This window comes from Crassostrea angulata, chromosome 5 (assembly GCF_025612915.1).
Source record: "Crassostrea angulata isolate pt1a10 chromosome 5, ASM2561291v2, whole genome shotgun sequence".
Classification (NCBI taxonomy): domain Eukaryota; kingdom Metazoa; phylum Mollusca; class Bivalvia; order Ostreida; family Ostreidae; genus Magallana; species Magallana angulata.
This window is the reverse complement of record NC_069115.1, coordinates 53,314,191-53,328,822: the sequence shown is the minus strand read 5'-3', so window position 1 is coordinate 53,328,822 and position 14,632 is coordinate 53,314,191. Positions and strand designations below refer to the sequence as shown.

At 36.0% G+C, this 14,632-nt stretch overlaps 1 protein-coding gene across 8 annotated transcripts in view; it reads right to left on the bottom strand.

Annotated features, from left to right (window-relative positions):
* LOC128186245 (cGMP-inhibited 3',5'-cyclic phosphodiesterase 3A-like) overlaps window positions 1-14,632 on the bottom strand; it is a 70,281-nt gene that overhangs the window by 9,769 nt on the left and 45,880 nt on the right. For 6 of the 8 annotated variants that reach the window (XM_052856032.1, XM_052856033.1, XM_052856034.1 and 3 more), the window contains 3 exons: window positions 8,444-8,695; window positions 6,061-6,654; window positions 303-560 (listed from right to left, as the gene is read on the bottom strand). In XM_052856032.1, coding sequence (XP_052711992.1) covers window positions 303-560; window positions 6,061-6,654; window positions 8,444-8,695 — 1,104 coding nt within the window. Of the gene's footprint in view, window positions 1-302; window positions 561-6,060; window positions 6,655-8,443; window positions 8,696-11,597; window positions 11,739-14,632 lie in introns of those variants that run through there. The other 2 variants (XM_052856038.1, XM_052856035.1) reach the window with 2 other exon arrangements.

Below are 14,632 nucleotides of genomic sequence, written 5' to 3'. Positions count from 1 at the left end.
GTGTGTATTGTTTAGCCTACATGATGACACTAATGAAAAAATATATCCTATTTCATGTTTGCATCCATATAATGAGCACTGCATCCGTTTAAAAAGCATTAAAAATAATGACTTGGCTGAATTTAACCGAAAACATTATAGGAAAGATGAAATCCCTAATTTAAAATTCATTATTAGGAATAAAATTTTCGAAATATTAAATACACATATTGAATCCTATTAAATACCTACATAATGAAATCCATGGCCAGAAATGGCCCCTACGACAACACTCCAAAAAATATAACCCACCGACAACTCACCTTACTAAGGATAGTATCACTACACTGACTGGCTAAGTCAAAAATAGGGTAATCCCATTCGTTAAGTCTGTGTATATGCAAGAGTTCACAATCGTCAATGTTTTCAATTTCCCATGGAATTTTCACACTGTTGGCCGTGGGGGAAGCCACGGATGAATTCTTGCCGTCTACTTCCTCTGCCGTCAGCTCGTTTTCGTCCTCTTCGTCTGCGTCTTCTGCCATGTCCACATTCTCTTGTAGACGTCGATCATGTATTACCTACAGAATGAAACATAAAGAGGTTATTACATGTATGTTAAAAAAAATCCCACCACAGTCAAACTCAAGTGGGTGACGAGAAGGTCACAATGTTGTAAGATCTACTGTGATGACGTAAAATCACTTGAGTGTACTGATACAACGTCTAACATCAGAACACTAATCAATTCATCATCAATTCAATTACAGAAGTTTTGTTTTTTTATTAAAAAATTTGTAAATATAAAGGCAGTTAATAACCGTCAGAGAGATAGCAAAAGAAGGTTGGCTTAATGAATTTGAACAGTATTTTTTGCTATGCAGGGTATTAAAATATGAGTGGGAAATGTTAGAGACTACAGAATAATATGTGTATAATGATAGCTTTCATTAATCAAATATCTAATTTCTAGCATAATAGCTTAATGATTAACATAATGATATAGAAATTCTATATAAAAAGCCAGCCACAGCAAGAAAATATGTATGACGAGGAACTGAACAATTGAAATACAATCTGAGAAAGCCTCTTGGTCCCTTTACATTCCAACGACTCTCTACCTTGCCAAACACCATCCTAGTCCTTGAGACTTGATACATCTCCCTGGGAAAACTCAAATGATCCCTCGTACATGTACTGGCGACAACTATCCAGTTACACTTTTTTTTCTACACACGAAAGTTTAACCTTGAAGAAGTTTGAAGTCCTACCATGTCATATCATTTTAATTGAGGAATCGTATGATGATATAGCAAAGCAAATGCATATCATTCATATATAGAGCGGGCAAACCTTAAACTTCCTGTTATAGACATCATAATACACAGCAGTACCTTTCTTCATAAGGTAGTTTTATTTAGATTTTTAATTTGTGAGAAATTGACTTTCATCCATAGGAAAATAACAGGATTCCAAATTGAGCAGTAAACAACAAAATAGAGTTCTAGGAAGAGCTGAGCTGATTTTCTAGTTTTGCGGTACCAGGACGATACAGAACCTAGAGACCTTATTGGAGAACGATTTGCTCACTCAAACGGAGGGCCCTGGAGGGGGGAGATGAGAGAGTTCTAAACCTGGTGATCTGGTAGACAGACAGTTTGTTAAAGGGTTTTTTGTTGTTGTTGTTCTTGCAGTAACACATTAAAACCACAAACTACATGTAGATGGAAGCAAGTGAGGTGTGGAGAGGGGCTTGTCCTTTGAAAGAAACAACAAACATCATAACCTTACTAACCAACCACTACAGAACAAGTAGCATGATTGTGTTAAATATTGCACCTTGTGACTCTAGTACACCATTGGTACCAGTACTTCACAGCCAAGACCTCTGAGTCCAAAGGAAGCCGACCACTACACAATAATCTGCTGTCGTCTGCTGTCTAGTTAGCAGGGTTAATGAACTTCTGTGGGACAACACAGATGAGGACAAATCTTCAGAGGGCCGACCCATGATTACCAGAGACAACTCATGACGCGTACACACTGAAACAATGGACACCATCAGGACGTACAACTAAAGCTTCGGGCGATGACCTCCACGCGCAAAAAAAATATCTGTCAATGCGATGTTGAACGCTTCTTCGGGTCAAAATCTTTCTGCTGCACACAACAAGACGTTGTTTTTCCAATTTAATCTGCAACTGACCTCATGTGTCCAAAATATCCAAAGTACTTTTGCCAAAATATCCTATAAATCCTAATCCTTTTTGTGCAAGAACAATGTCTAAATAGATCATTCACCCTGAACAGCCAGTTCATCAACATATGTTATGGGGATAATATACCCATTGACATTTTAGAAACCATTCCAGACGACACTTTTTCCCAGAGAAAGAGAAACTCAATGCAAAATTGTGAAGAAAACTAGTGAAGCTGAGAGAGTACAACCAAAATTATCCAGAATACATTAGAACTTAGAAAACATAAAAATAATATCTACTTCTTGGATCTAGATCTGCAAAAAAATTATAAAATGAAAACTTGATACTCATTTGAAGTCCACCGTGAAGTGAATTGATTATGGCTGAACAAAATCCTGGATGATGTAAATGTAATACCTTGTTTAATTCTTTTCTGTCACAACACAATGATTTCAATTTTTTTATCCACTCACAAATGTTAAAGTTTTTCCCTCGTAACTCCATGGTTTGGATAAAGTACTGTACACTAATTCATAGCGAGCACAGTTCGATTCAGAAATAAAAAGTTTCAATTAAAACGCTGTATCCCATACGTCTCCTTATAAACAAGGTCCTCAAATTACGAGAGCTTGCGTATGTTGTGGTTAGCTGTTAGGACTTCCTATATATTTTTGATTTCCGCCCGTTTACAGGGAATTAATAATGCTTACTGCCTTGTTTTACACAACAGGTAAGTGACCCTTCACATGAATGAAAGCTTCAAACACTTGACGTTATTTATACATCATACGAGGTAGATACAGCCTTATATATAGCTCACTAAAATTCTGGCAGGTCATCTGACATTAGTAAGCAGTTCATTTAATGGCTTGTAAAGGATTGTTTCAACTTCAGTTATGGTGCAGGGTGAGTTGTTTCGTTGCTAATTTCACTGCAAGGTGTCTGACATCGTGTTTTAAGAGATCCTGATGAACAGACCTGGAGACAACCTGTTTTTTTCTGAATCACCTCCCCACAAGGACATTGTTAAGCCATGTATAGACACTCATCTTTCTCAAGGTAACAGAAACTACTAGGATCTCATTCATTCATGCAGGCCGATGCTTACAGCCTATATCTCATTAGCAGGTTTCCTTCACTTAATCTGAAGTGTTGACACTGCGTTCTTGTTTTTTAGGGGGGATGCTTTCACTGATCTTTGAGAGACTTCAAAACAAGGTCTGGTGACAGCTCAAGACAGTGACAATGTCATAAAAATTTCAAATACATGGAGTTCCTGACTCGTATAAAAAATGTCCTACTTTATTATAATAAGAGATCTGAGGTAATCAGGTCAGATGCCTGCGGTCTGTCGTTTGTCACGGTAAATTTAATTGTGCATGAAGGAGTTGACAGATTCATCATAATTAATGACCAGAGTTACAAGAGGTGCTGCATCTTACTGTTTCTGTTATTATTTTTTCGTATATAAACTTTGGCACAACAGTAGGTCACTTCTCTTTTGATGTATTTCATTAATTACGGCCTTGTTATTATACGTCAGTTAGGTTTTTTGCGCTGTGACATAGTAAAAATTCAGAACAAATTACATTGTATGTGCAGCTAAACAGATGCAAAATGTCCTAAAGTTGTTTTATTCACTAAATCAGAATACATGAAGGAAATGAGATCTCCAAAAGCAAGATCTGCTCATCTCAGACTGAACTATTTCATTTCAGCTCATACAGGATAAATAAATTGTAGGTTTTGCATTGTGGGACCTCAGTCCACTGAGATTACTTCTTTAGGGGACCTCAGTATGGACGCACTTCTCTGAGATCTTGCTGGGTTTTTCTGTACTGTAATGACTTCTACTGCTAACATACCTTTGGCATTCAAGACAATAATTACTTGTCATTATCTCTTGCAGGAACAGGAAGGAAAAAGTTGGCTGGGCTTTGTTTTCTTTTATACATGATTATGCCTATTACTGCTTAATGAGGCTAAATGGCTGCCTGTTACAATTTTCAAAACTTTGGATCAATGCTGTATGACCTAGGGCAGCCTGTGTACAATGTGTGGGTATAAGGCCAAAACTCACCCCCACGCCAGCTCCCCCCTTAAATAAGCTAGAGGAGACATACTGGGACTTTGGCCACAGATCACTTCCGACTGAACTAAATCACCAGTGGTCCCCTCAGCTAGTCTGTTGTCTCTTCAATTATGCTGTCTCAGTGTTATTCACCTAACACCTTACTGTGGAGCTAATATCTGCTGTTTTCTTAGGAAGCAGTAAATCAGAGAGGTAATGACAACATCAGACGATTGTATCATTTCAGGTGTTAAATCTTCCTCCCTATCGGATCCCCACCCACTTACTCTGTAAGCTGCTTTTCCTCTGTAAGCCTACTCAAGCCATGGACTGTAACACACTGGAATATTCTTAGACAAATAAATGACGTAAATTAATGACCTAATTAAACACAAAGATGGAACGTCATGAAGATGTGCCATCCCTTCCACTGAACATCTTTATTTTTCTGAGGTTAAAAAAATAACTTAAGGGCCTGGTTTTTATCTAGGTCTCTGCTTTTGGATGATGAATTTGATGGTTGTGTGTTTTTCCTCCATTAAACAGGGGTCTGTTTTTCCCCCTCATCTTGACATACTCCTGATTACAGAAGTAGTAAACAGAGTGTTCATGTTTATGTATTCAGATGCTCCATACACCAACAAACAGATAAACAAAACACTCCAAAGAGACACAAACAAACTCTCCAGTCTCTGATTCCATCGATTTCTGATACACAACCTGTGTGAGGTATGGCGAGGGTTTTTATGATGTTTAATCTAAGGTGGCAGTTATATGTCACACAGGGCTCTCGACTAATATTTATGACATCATATGAAGATCATTGAAGAGGCCAACACTCCATAATCTAGACCAATGTGCTACCCTAACATGATAGAATATTGATATTGCTTTGGAATTCCAGGAATGCCATATTTTACACGTCTGCTTCTTGTGACAATATTTGCCTTGTATGATTCATATCTGTTTATTAAAGTGAACTTCAACTTAACAAGTATATAAACTAGAGTATACAAACAAGTACACAAACAAGCTGTTCTTCAGAAACCTGACATCTTCAACACTTATAACAAATTCTCTATTCACACTACCTTCCAATCATATCTGACCATATTCATGCAAATGATATGTATCCTGTTCCCAGGCACCAAAGCAACATTTATGTCTGTATGAGCTAATAAAACACTGACATGCTTTTATCTCTATCTACAATAGCTAGACACCTATCATACACAACCAATCTACATCTACATTAGACATGGCTTGCCTACTGAACTACTATGAAGAGCAATGCAGAGTTGTTTTTCTAGACATCAATGAAAATGGCAAAATGGCTGAACAAATCGTGATGCAGAGGGATTGAAAGAGATAGAGAGGAGGTGACGGTTAGACCCAGTGTTGTCTTGTGACTGTTACTCAGGATTAAGGAGGACAAACTTCATCCATCTGCATCAGAATTAGTTGTTTCTGCTCCTAAGCTGACAGCAATACAGACCAAGAAAGAGACATACAAGTTCATTCATTCCACTGTCTTTAGTATTCTCTATAGCATTTTTGATTTGCATGATTACATTATGATTAGTAACTGGTTTCTAAAGTAAAAGATTAAAGAATAAATTTGTGAAATTTTTAAATGACTTTAAAAGTCTTATTACTTTGTATTAATTGACAAACACAGTTACAAAAAAGACAAAAGGATCAGGAACATACAGGGAATGGAATTGAACTTGTTCGGCAGGCAGATAATGCAGAGTGCTCCTGAGTAGTACATAAAAGAGGATTACACTGTGAACATGGCCTCAGACTTACCCATGACTTTTGTGAACTAGATGGAGTCCCATGGCTATAAATAACCTTCTTAGGGGGTGACCCTGCCACTTCATCATAAGTAGTCACATTATCACTATGGTCACTAGAATTAGGGGAGTCATTACTCTCGTAATCTGAAGTCATATTAATTCTGCGAAATGATGCTGAATTATTGGACTTTTTGTCCCCCTTTTCCTGAGCAAAATCCAGTTCATCTTTAACCAAAGGACTGAGTTGAATGAAATCGGATGATTTGGAGATGCCACTTACTTCAGTCCCCATGTTGGAGGCTACACTCTTCCTTGAAGGTCGCTTAGGATGCGATCCTCCAATAGGAACTGGTGCAACGAGCGAGAAGGACCGTGATTTGGGAATAGATAAGACCACGGTCGGAGAGCTCGGGGAGGGGGAGTTACTGCGACTCCCCACTGGGCTGGACCCAGGCGTCCCATCACGATTGTGACGGAAGCTGGAACTCCGGATCCTGCACGGCTCCAGTTCTAGCGTGGGCATGCCCGTAGCTGATGTTGTGGTAGTCCACGTGCTGGTCGACATTCTACGTATTAGGCTTGGAGGTAAACTACGCCTTGACTTCTATAATAAACAAAAAACCAAATTAAAATTTTCAATAATTTCTGAACTCACAAGTGATATCATCGTAAAAGGCAGAATTCTAATATTAATAACAAAACCTACATTCTCTCTTCCTGTTCACATTTTCATACATAATGAACTCGCCATTCACAAAACAAAAAAAATAAGTGACATATATTGATATAAAAATTGTACTCAACATCTTAAAATACGTAGAAATCTGTAAACACTAGACAGAATTTGTTTTACATCACGATAAAGGATCCCCAACATAATCTTGAAGTGAAACATATTTTTCTTAATGATTCAACTGATCCTTGTTCTATCTATTCAGCCAAAAAAAATTAATAGACATGTGTTTCAGTAATATCAGTACACCGCATTCAGGTTTCCTCAGATCTACCATGCTCCTCTCATTAAAGTACAGGAAGGCTCAAACCATGTTTTTTGCAGAGAAATAGCAATCATTCAACTAATTAGAAATTTTTAGGTCACTGGCATAATTAAATCATCATGGAAACCAGCACAATAAATAGAAAGGTTGCACAGATCTTGTATCAAGACGTGACTATTAATTAACGGCAGATCTGATTTGAAGGGCTTGCGAACAATTTTGTGTGTGTATTGAAAGGCAAGGAAAATTTTTTTTTCCCTTCAGTTTCTGTGCCCCCCTAGAGAGGTAAAAGAATTTATCAATGAAAATTCTAGGCAAAATCTTTCTGGGGAAAAAGTACAATTTCAAACCTTTCCCATTTCACAGAAAAATTGCAACATGTGCTGGCCCTATCACAAATTTGAGTCATTAATACATAATATCAATAACATTTTTCAACTTTTGCAAAATTTTCTAAAATTAATGAGATAACATTTATCAGCACTTCGAAACTGCAGACATTTTAGAAACTGAATATACATGAGGTTTGTATTCAGTAAGTTAAACTAAATCTGAATTCAGTAGTCTTCTGCTTGCAAGCCCCCAACACTAAGTTTTTGACTATCACAATTTATAAAGGAAAGTCATTGCTTTCCTATTTGTAATTGTCTAAGAAACAAATGATGAGGAATAAAGGACTTTAAAGCTCTTCCTTTCTCACAAATACAAACATGCTCCAAATAAAATTTCCATTACAAGAGCGTTCAATGTTTTTATGCTGAAGAATTATGGTTAGAAATTTATAATCCTGTAAATCAGGAAGAGAGCTTGTCATAAAGATGTTTGGTTTATGGGCCAAACAGATGCGTTATCAAGCTAAATGACTATCGATTATGTGTTTTTCCTTCCAAAAATGCATTTAATTGAAATTTGAGCATGGAGAAATTCATCCATTTTGCTCATCCTCTGTAATTCTAACTAGAATCTTTTTACTGATACAGATTAAGGGAATACTGTGGATTGAGAGCAATAAAATTTGTAGTTATAATGCCATGAAAATATCTTTTTACCTAAATTGAAAAATAATATAAGAAAACAATATTAAAATCAATTTCCAGATACTCTAATAGCATCGAATATTGATAAGGATAATTTTTCAGATTTTTCAAAAGTTTTCAAGTTTTCCAACATTTTTTGTTGGAAGTAACTTATCAGTGCTATGTAAAAATTTATAATAGAAAAAAAATTGAAAAATATTACCAATGTAAGTCAATTACTGTATAAAAATTTCTCCAAGTGTTTGTCCACATGGATAACTGTTCATACACTTATTTACTTTAGTAGCTTATCTATTCCCTATATTGAAAGATATTATAAATTAATGTATGAAACATTCTCCATGATGCTGAGTCTGACCTTGGATGAAGGTCGTTCCCCGGTGTAAGGGTTTTCCTCCGTGTCCGATCCATAGTTGGTGGACTCTGTGAGCGAGACGAGAGGACTCACTCTGGTTTTGTGGAAGGAAGAGTGACTCTCTGGGGGCTTCAGCAGGTTGCTGAGAGTTCGGAGGCCGCTCACTATGTTGAGGGGTAGGGACTGGTCAGCCAACATGTCTGTGATCAGTCCGTGAGCCTCGCCCAAAATCGCAGACTCAAAACTGGATGAGCTCTGAAACAAATAAACAGGCAAAGTCAAAGAAGGAACAGATGAACTCATTTATATATCAAACCTAGATAGGTGATCATATCATTTATATTGTGTAATATCAAACTGGAATAAAATCTTTGATTTGGTTATCATTGAAACATGATTTTTATTTATCTTAATTATAATTTTTACACAGAGTACCAAAGCTATTATGATCAACCCACATCTCTATGTCTGTAATTCAGTGTAGCAAACATGATTTCAGATTTTAAAAAAAAAAAAACAAAAAAAAAACACAACAACTAATGAAATCATAGATTAAGCATCATATTGCTGTCGGAATGGAAGGTGTGAATATATTACGCTAATGTTAGTTTGGCAGGTTTCTCCCTTTATTTTACGCAAGTGTCCATTACCAATAAACACTAACAAGTTATTGTATTCATACTCAGCTGGTACGTACTATACTATTTCTTATGTAAGTGTACTTAAACAATGCATGAATACACACAAGTACATTCATACTAAACTGGTACTATAGTATCTGTGATGGTATCATCTGATAGCTAGCTTGAATAGATATAATTGTCACAAATATCATTTGAAGGTATTGTTTATTGGCTAAATTCAAATGAATTATAAGCTGTTGAAACATTTGAAGGTGAAGTCTGATGTATGACACTGAAGATAATGATTATTTTACCTAACGAGGCTTGGAAATTGATATCCGAGGACAAAAATCAAGGTGTGACACAAATTAATATATGTTGTATTGCCCCCATCAATGTAGGGTAAATGAAGTGAGTGGGATTAAGTAATTACAATGGCTAACAATACACAGGCAATACAAGCATCAAGGATGCTATCCCAGCCCACCTCATGCAACAGCTGCCTCAGATTTTTCATTTCAAGCATTATCTGATATATAGAGCTGTAGCGTTATAACAAGTTTACATTCTGAATTTGTTTTCCCCCTTAATAGCATTTTTGTGTGCCAAAGATATTCGAATTTATCACAAAGTGCAGAAAAAAAAAAGAATGGAGAGGTTCCAAGTCTCTGCTAGAACATAAGCCTAAGTGTGAATATAGGTGAATACACAATTCCAAGTCAAGCCTACATGTGACTCTATGTGTATATATGTACACTATTGCAAGTACTGTAAGTCATCATGCCTATTACATAATAAGATTTTATCAGAGCCTTTGGTGACAACAAAGAAGGCCCAAGGGGATCTGTAGCTCTAATCCCACAGTCATTTCCATTCTACAGAGCCTGCCCTTGATGACGATATATCCGAGTTTGCAGTAATTTCCTTGTTTGTGGACCTTCATTTGCATTGCTAATGTCTCCTGATTAAGATTTGATCCTCTTTATCATAGAAACAAGAAACTTGCATTTCCATCAGAATCAATACTCCTGACAGCCTGCTCGGCAGGATGCAGGGGTCAGAAGAATCACAGAGCAGCTATCCCTCAAGTACAATGATACGAAGAGAGGACCCCAGCAGGTCACCATTAAGTACTGCCTCTGTGGGCAATAAAAGCAGGAATAATTTGTTTCAAGTCTGTGCCTTATGGAAGATTTTGCTGAGACCTCACTATTTTGCCAAACTAGGATTCTGTAATTGATGACACTACAGAACCATATTGAGCTGTAACCTCTGATTTTTGACATTAAATGGTGAAGATATGAGCAAAATTTCACTAAATATCAGCCCTTTACATTTGCCCTTTCACTAATATTATTAAGACCTTATTTTTTGAAATCACATTGAACTGATCCGACGTAAGAGGGATTGGTATCAATATAAGGAAGTTTGTAAGATTAGCATCTGATGCAGACTACAATTTAACACACATATCAGTAGAAAAACCACAAGGAACAAGTAACACTTCAAATCAACGTCATCATCCTTTAATAGTAACAAGTTTTCTTTTTCTTGGAAAAAAACAACTATACAGAAATCATCAAATTGCTTATCCAAGAGATGCAAATTTAAACAAATTTTCTGTAAGACTCTTCATTGTAAAGTACATCAGCAAAATGTGTGGGAGTTTTAATCATATGTTTGGTACCCATGAGAGTCCCTTATCTAGTGCTTTGATTGAATTTCATTTTCACCAATAAAGTTTGACTATATAAAATCAGCACTCTACTTAGAATAAATAATTTGACTGATACAGACAACCAAAATTAAGTGTTATAAGCTTATTCTAATATAGTAAAGGTAAATTCATCAAATCTGTAACATCTTTGTAGTGCTTGCATCAGTTTTTTTTGAAGCTGCGTAAATGGTGGGATGCTTTAACCCATCCCTTCACTAAATCCCAGAGTTTATGACTAAGGGACCCCACCAATTTCACTCTCCCAGAATTACAGGAACATATTCCTTAATGGTCCCACTAGGACTAAGGGCTGGCCATACCTCTGATAAATAATAAATCCTTCTACCGGTACTAATTCACATATCATCAGAAGTCCGGATAGTTACAGACAAAATCTTATGATTCAAATTTAGAGTTCAGAAACACCCAATGATATTACTGACTCAATACTGATATGCTTAAAAAGTTAATGAAAATATATGACCTGTAGATAATAACATTACAATTGTCCATTAGACTCTGGGGCCATAAAAAAAAGGGAATAGGGGGTTATTATGCTCTTAGTAGCAGGAGCCAAGATCATTCCACTCTGTAACCTCAACATTCTTGAAACACCCTGGAGCTACCGCAAAAAGCATTTCAGAATTATTACAATGACACGAGTAGTGGAGTACTCTGAAGATGTTCTTAAAAACATCGACAGACAATCTAAGAATAGATCAAAACGATAAACAATCGCCCCATTCTCCACAGTCTACAAAGAAAGATTCTGAAAGGTAGGAAGAAAAAGATCCTGAAGCATTAAAACTATCTATACCTCTTGTACCGAGTCTTGGCTGTGGCTTCGTTTCATTTCCCCGTAAAAAGCATTTGGCAAGGCATAAAAGTCCACAATGGTAAAAGAGTACATAGCAGATATATCTATTGCAATTTGTATTTCTGATGGGGTGTTTTATTCAATAAAGAAGAATTAAATGAAGAAAGCATGCTTGACTGGGTGAACGGGCCATGAATACAGACAGGGGCACACTGTACCTCCAATACAAACCTCTAACATTTTCAATGACGTAAATGCCAATTTGTTCTCAAAGGCCTTAGCCCCGCAACACAATAGATAGCAATCAGAGGGGTTTAATCGTTCCACATCTCAATACCTATCTACATTGCTCTTTGTGACTGGAAGTCTTTAGCTTTTTTTCCCCTTGTTCATATAAAGCTTAGAATGAGAGACATATATATATTCAAGGAACTAATAGCGTTATTGAACGTCACTTGAAGCCAAGATTGAGTTTATAATTACTGTCAGAAAATGTGATCATCTTGAAGCACCAAGTTCTCAACTAAAGTAAATTCTAAATATGAACTTGAGAGAGGATTGTTTTTTTGCAAGAATATAATAATGAATGCAAGGGTCTTCAACTAAGAATGAAAGACAATAAAATTGTGATGAGACAGAGAAATTTATGAAAGCGTAAAATCAATGGAAGCCACACATTAAATGTTCCACATTTCTTTTCTTCCATGGTAGGGGAGGTAAATGGGGATTGGGGGGAGGGGCAGCTATAAGTTGTGACCTTCCAAAAAAAACAAGTTTGAAAGGGGTAAGATAATAGGGAAGTGAAGTTTGACAGTCTCTCAGTCTAGACACGATTACAAATAATGAAAATGTGATATTGATAATATAATATACACCACCAACTTGAAGAAGGGTAATAGGATAGTATACATTTCCTGAAGAGTCAGGCCCATAAGAACCTGATGACCTGCAGGAGAAAGTCTCAGACCTGATCTAAGAATCAAACGCTCCAAAGCTTATTATGAGAGGCTTCTTCAATGAGAAGAATGACGTCAGAGAAATCTCAGATTGCAGTCAGAAACTCTGCTTCTTCGAGGGTTATAGACATCTCGCCCCTCTACTTTGGATTGTAGGAACAACCCCCTAACAACCAATCATTTGTACCACAGCCAAGATTCTAAATGCAAAATATCTATTTTATAGGAAAACATATATGCATGACTCCTGCATTAAGATGTCTTTGAATTTTTCCTGGTAGAAGAATTTTTGTTTTGCGTCAATGTTTGAACTTAAAATGTATATCAATGAGCTAAAAAAAATTCAACACAACACATATTATACCTTGATAATTTTTTAAAAATCTAAGATGGTAGGAAAGGTGCATCAATAATTTAAAACTTTTGAATGACTGAACTACTTCCCTCTCCCAAATGTTGATAACAATATATACCAGTATAAGTATTTATTTACGAAAGAATCCATAAAATGACAAAGTTTCTAGGCTGATTTGTACTGATATGAAATATGTTAAATTTGTTTCATTTCTTCTTATTCAAATACAGGTAATATATTTGGAAACCATAATATTCTTTAATATATTTGACCAATTTATTCAAGTTTATTTTATTATTATCTTATAAGGAAACAAGATCTTATAGTTGACAGGATGTAAGAGTAACATTATTTTTCTTCACTTGCCCTTTAACAGTATATATTACAATTATGAATTCATAGGGTAATATTTAAAAATTCATCAGAAAGTTGCAGATTGTTAGAAAAAGAATTTGTGGCATGAATATCATCAATTCAAATTAAATAAATTAAAATTTTCCAAATAAACATGCAAATGAGTGGATGTTTGAGATAAAAATGCCTACTGGTATTTTCAAATAAATATAAAATGTATAATGTACTCATGGCCAGGTTTTTTTTAAAAATTAATGTATAATAAAAGCATGGCCAGGCGAAAGTTGCAGTGCTGGAGCCATTCACCAACAGTACCATTTCTGAGAAAATGTATTCTCAATTGCTGACCATATAACAGTGAGGATATTGTAGCTGTCAGCCCAACAGTCTAGATTCTCAGTCAAATCAACCTGCTAATGTGTGGTCTGGATAGATAAGCTTTCTCCTTATGTTAATTGCCGAATCTCATTATCAAATTTGGTACAAAAAGATCAAACATTTGTACTCATTAGAATGAACCTGTGTTATAAAAGAATAGCAAATTACATTAATACTAATACTTTGTCAGATGAATTAGAATGGAGAAAATCTGGGGATTCACAATTAAAATGGAGAGATATCCCCTCGATTAATGACAAGTAAATAACCAAAAAACCACAGAAAAATCACATTCCAAAACACGAGTTTGAAGTATTTAATACGCAGAATGTGATACCGAAAAAAATAAAACATGAAGCATTTATTGTGTCATACTGACACACAAGACGTCTGGCACAACGTGACACTGGACCTCAACAACTAATTCATACATCTTACATGTATCCCATTACACAAACAATGCAAAGGACTTAACCACCACCTCATCTCATGGCCACCTTTCTACCACACCAAAGCAAAGCTTGTACTTGTGACACCTACACTGCGAATACAACTGTTGTTTTCTGTGTTAGTACATGGCGATCTGTCAGTCAGTGCGATAGCGAAGAAGTACAATAGCAATGCAGCACTTTCCATCCTAGATACTCTGTGTACCGGTTTAAGTCTGGTTGCGTGCATATTTCTTACAATGCCAGCCCGACTCAAAGACAACTGTTCAGAATTAGCACTTTGAGTTCAATACGTACAGAGGAAAAACCAAGAATCATAATGTTTGTATCTATTTACCCTCATCTTGACACAAATGAAATAACCCATTGAAGAAGAATAAAATTCCTTAATTCATGTACCATAATTAATGCAAGATTGTGTGACAGCGTCAACTGACAGTTAATGAAAGAAGAAACTTGTACAACATGACTACAGAGAAAAATGATCTGCTTACAAACATGATCAATATCATATTCCACAGAAAATTTTACCTAAAAAGATCA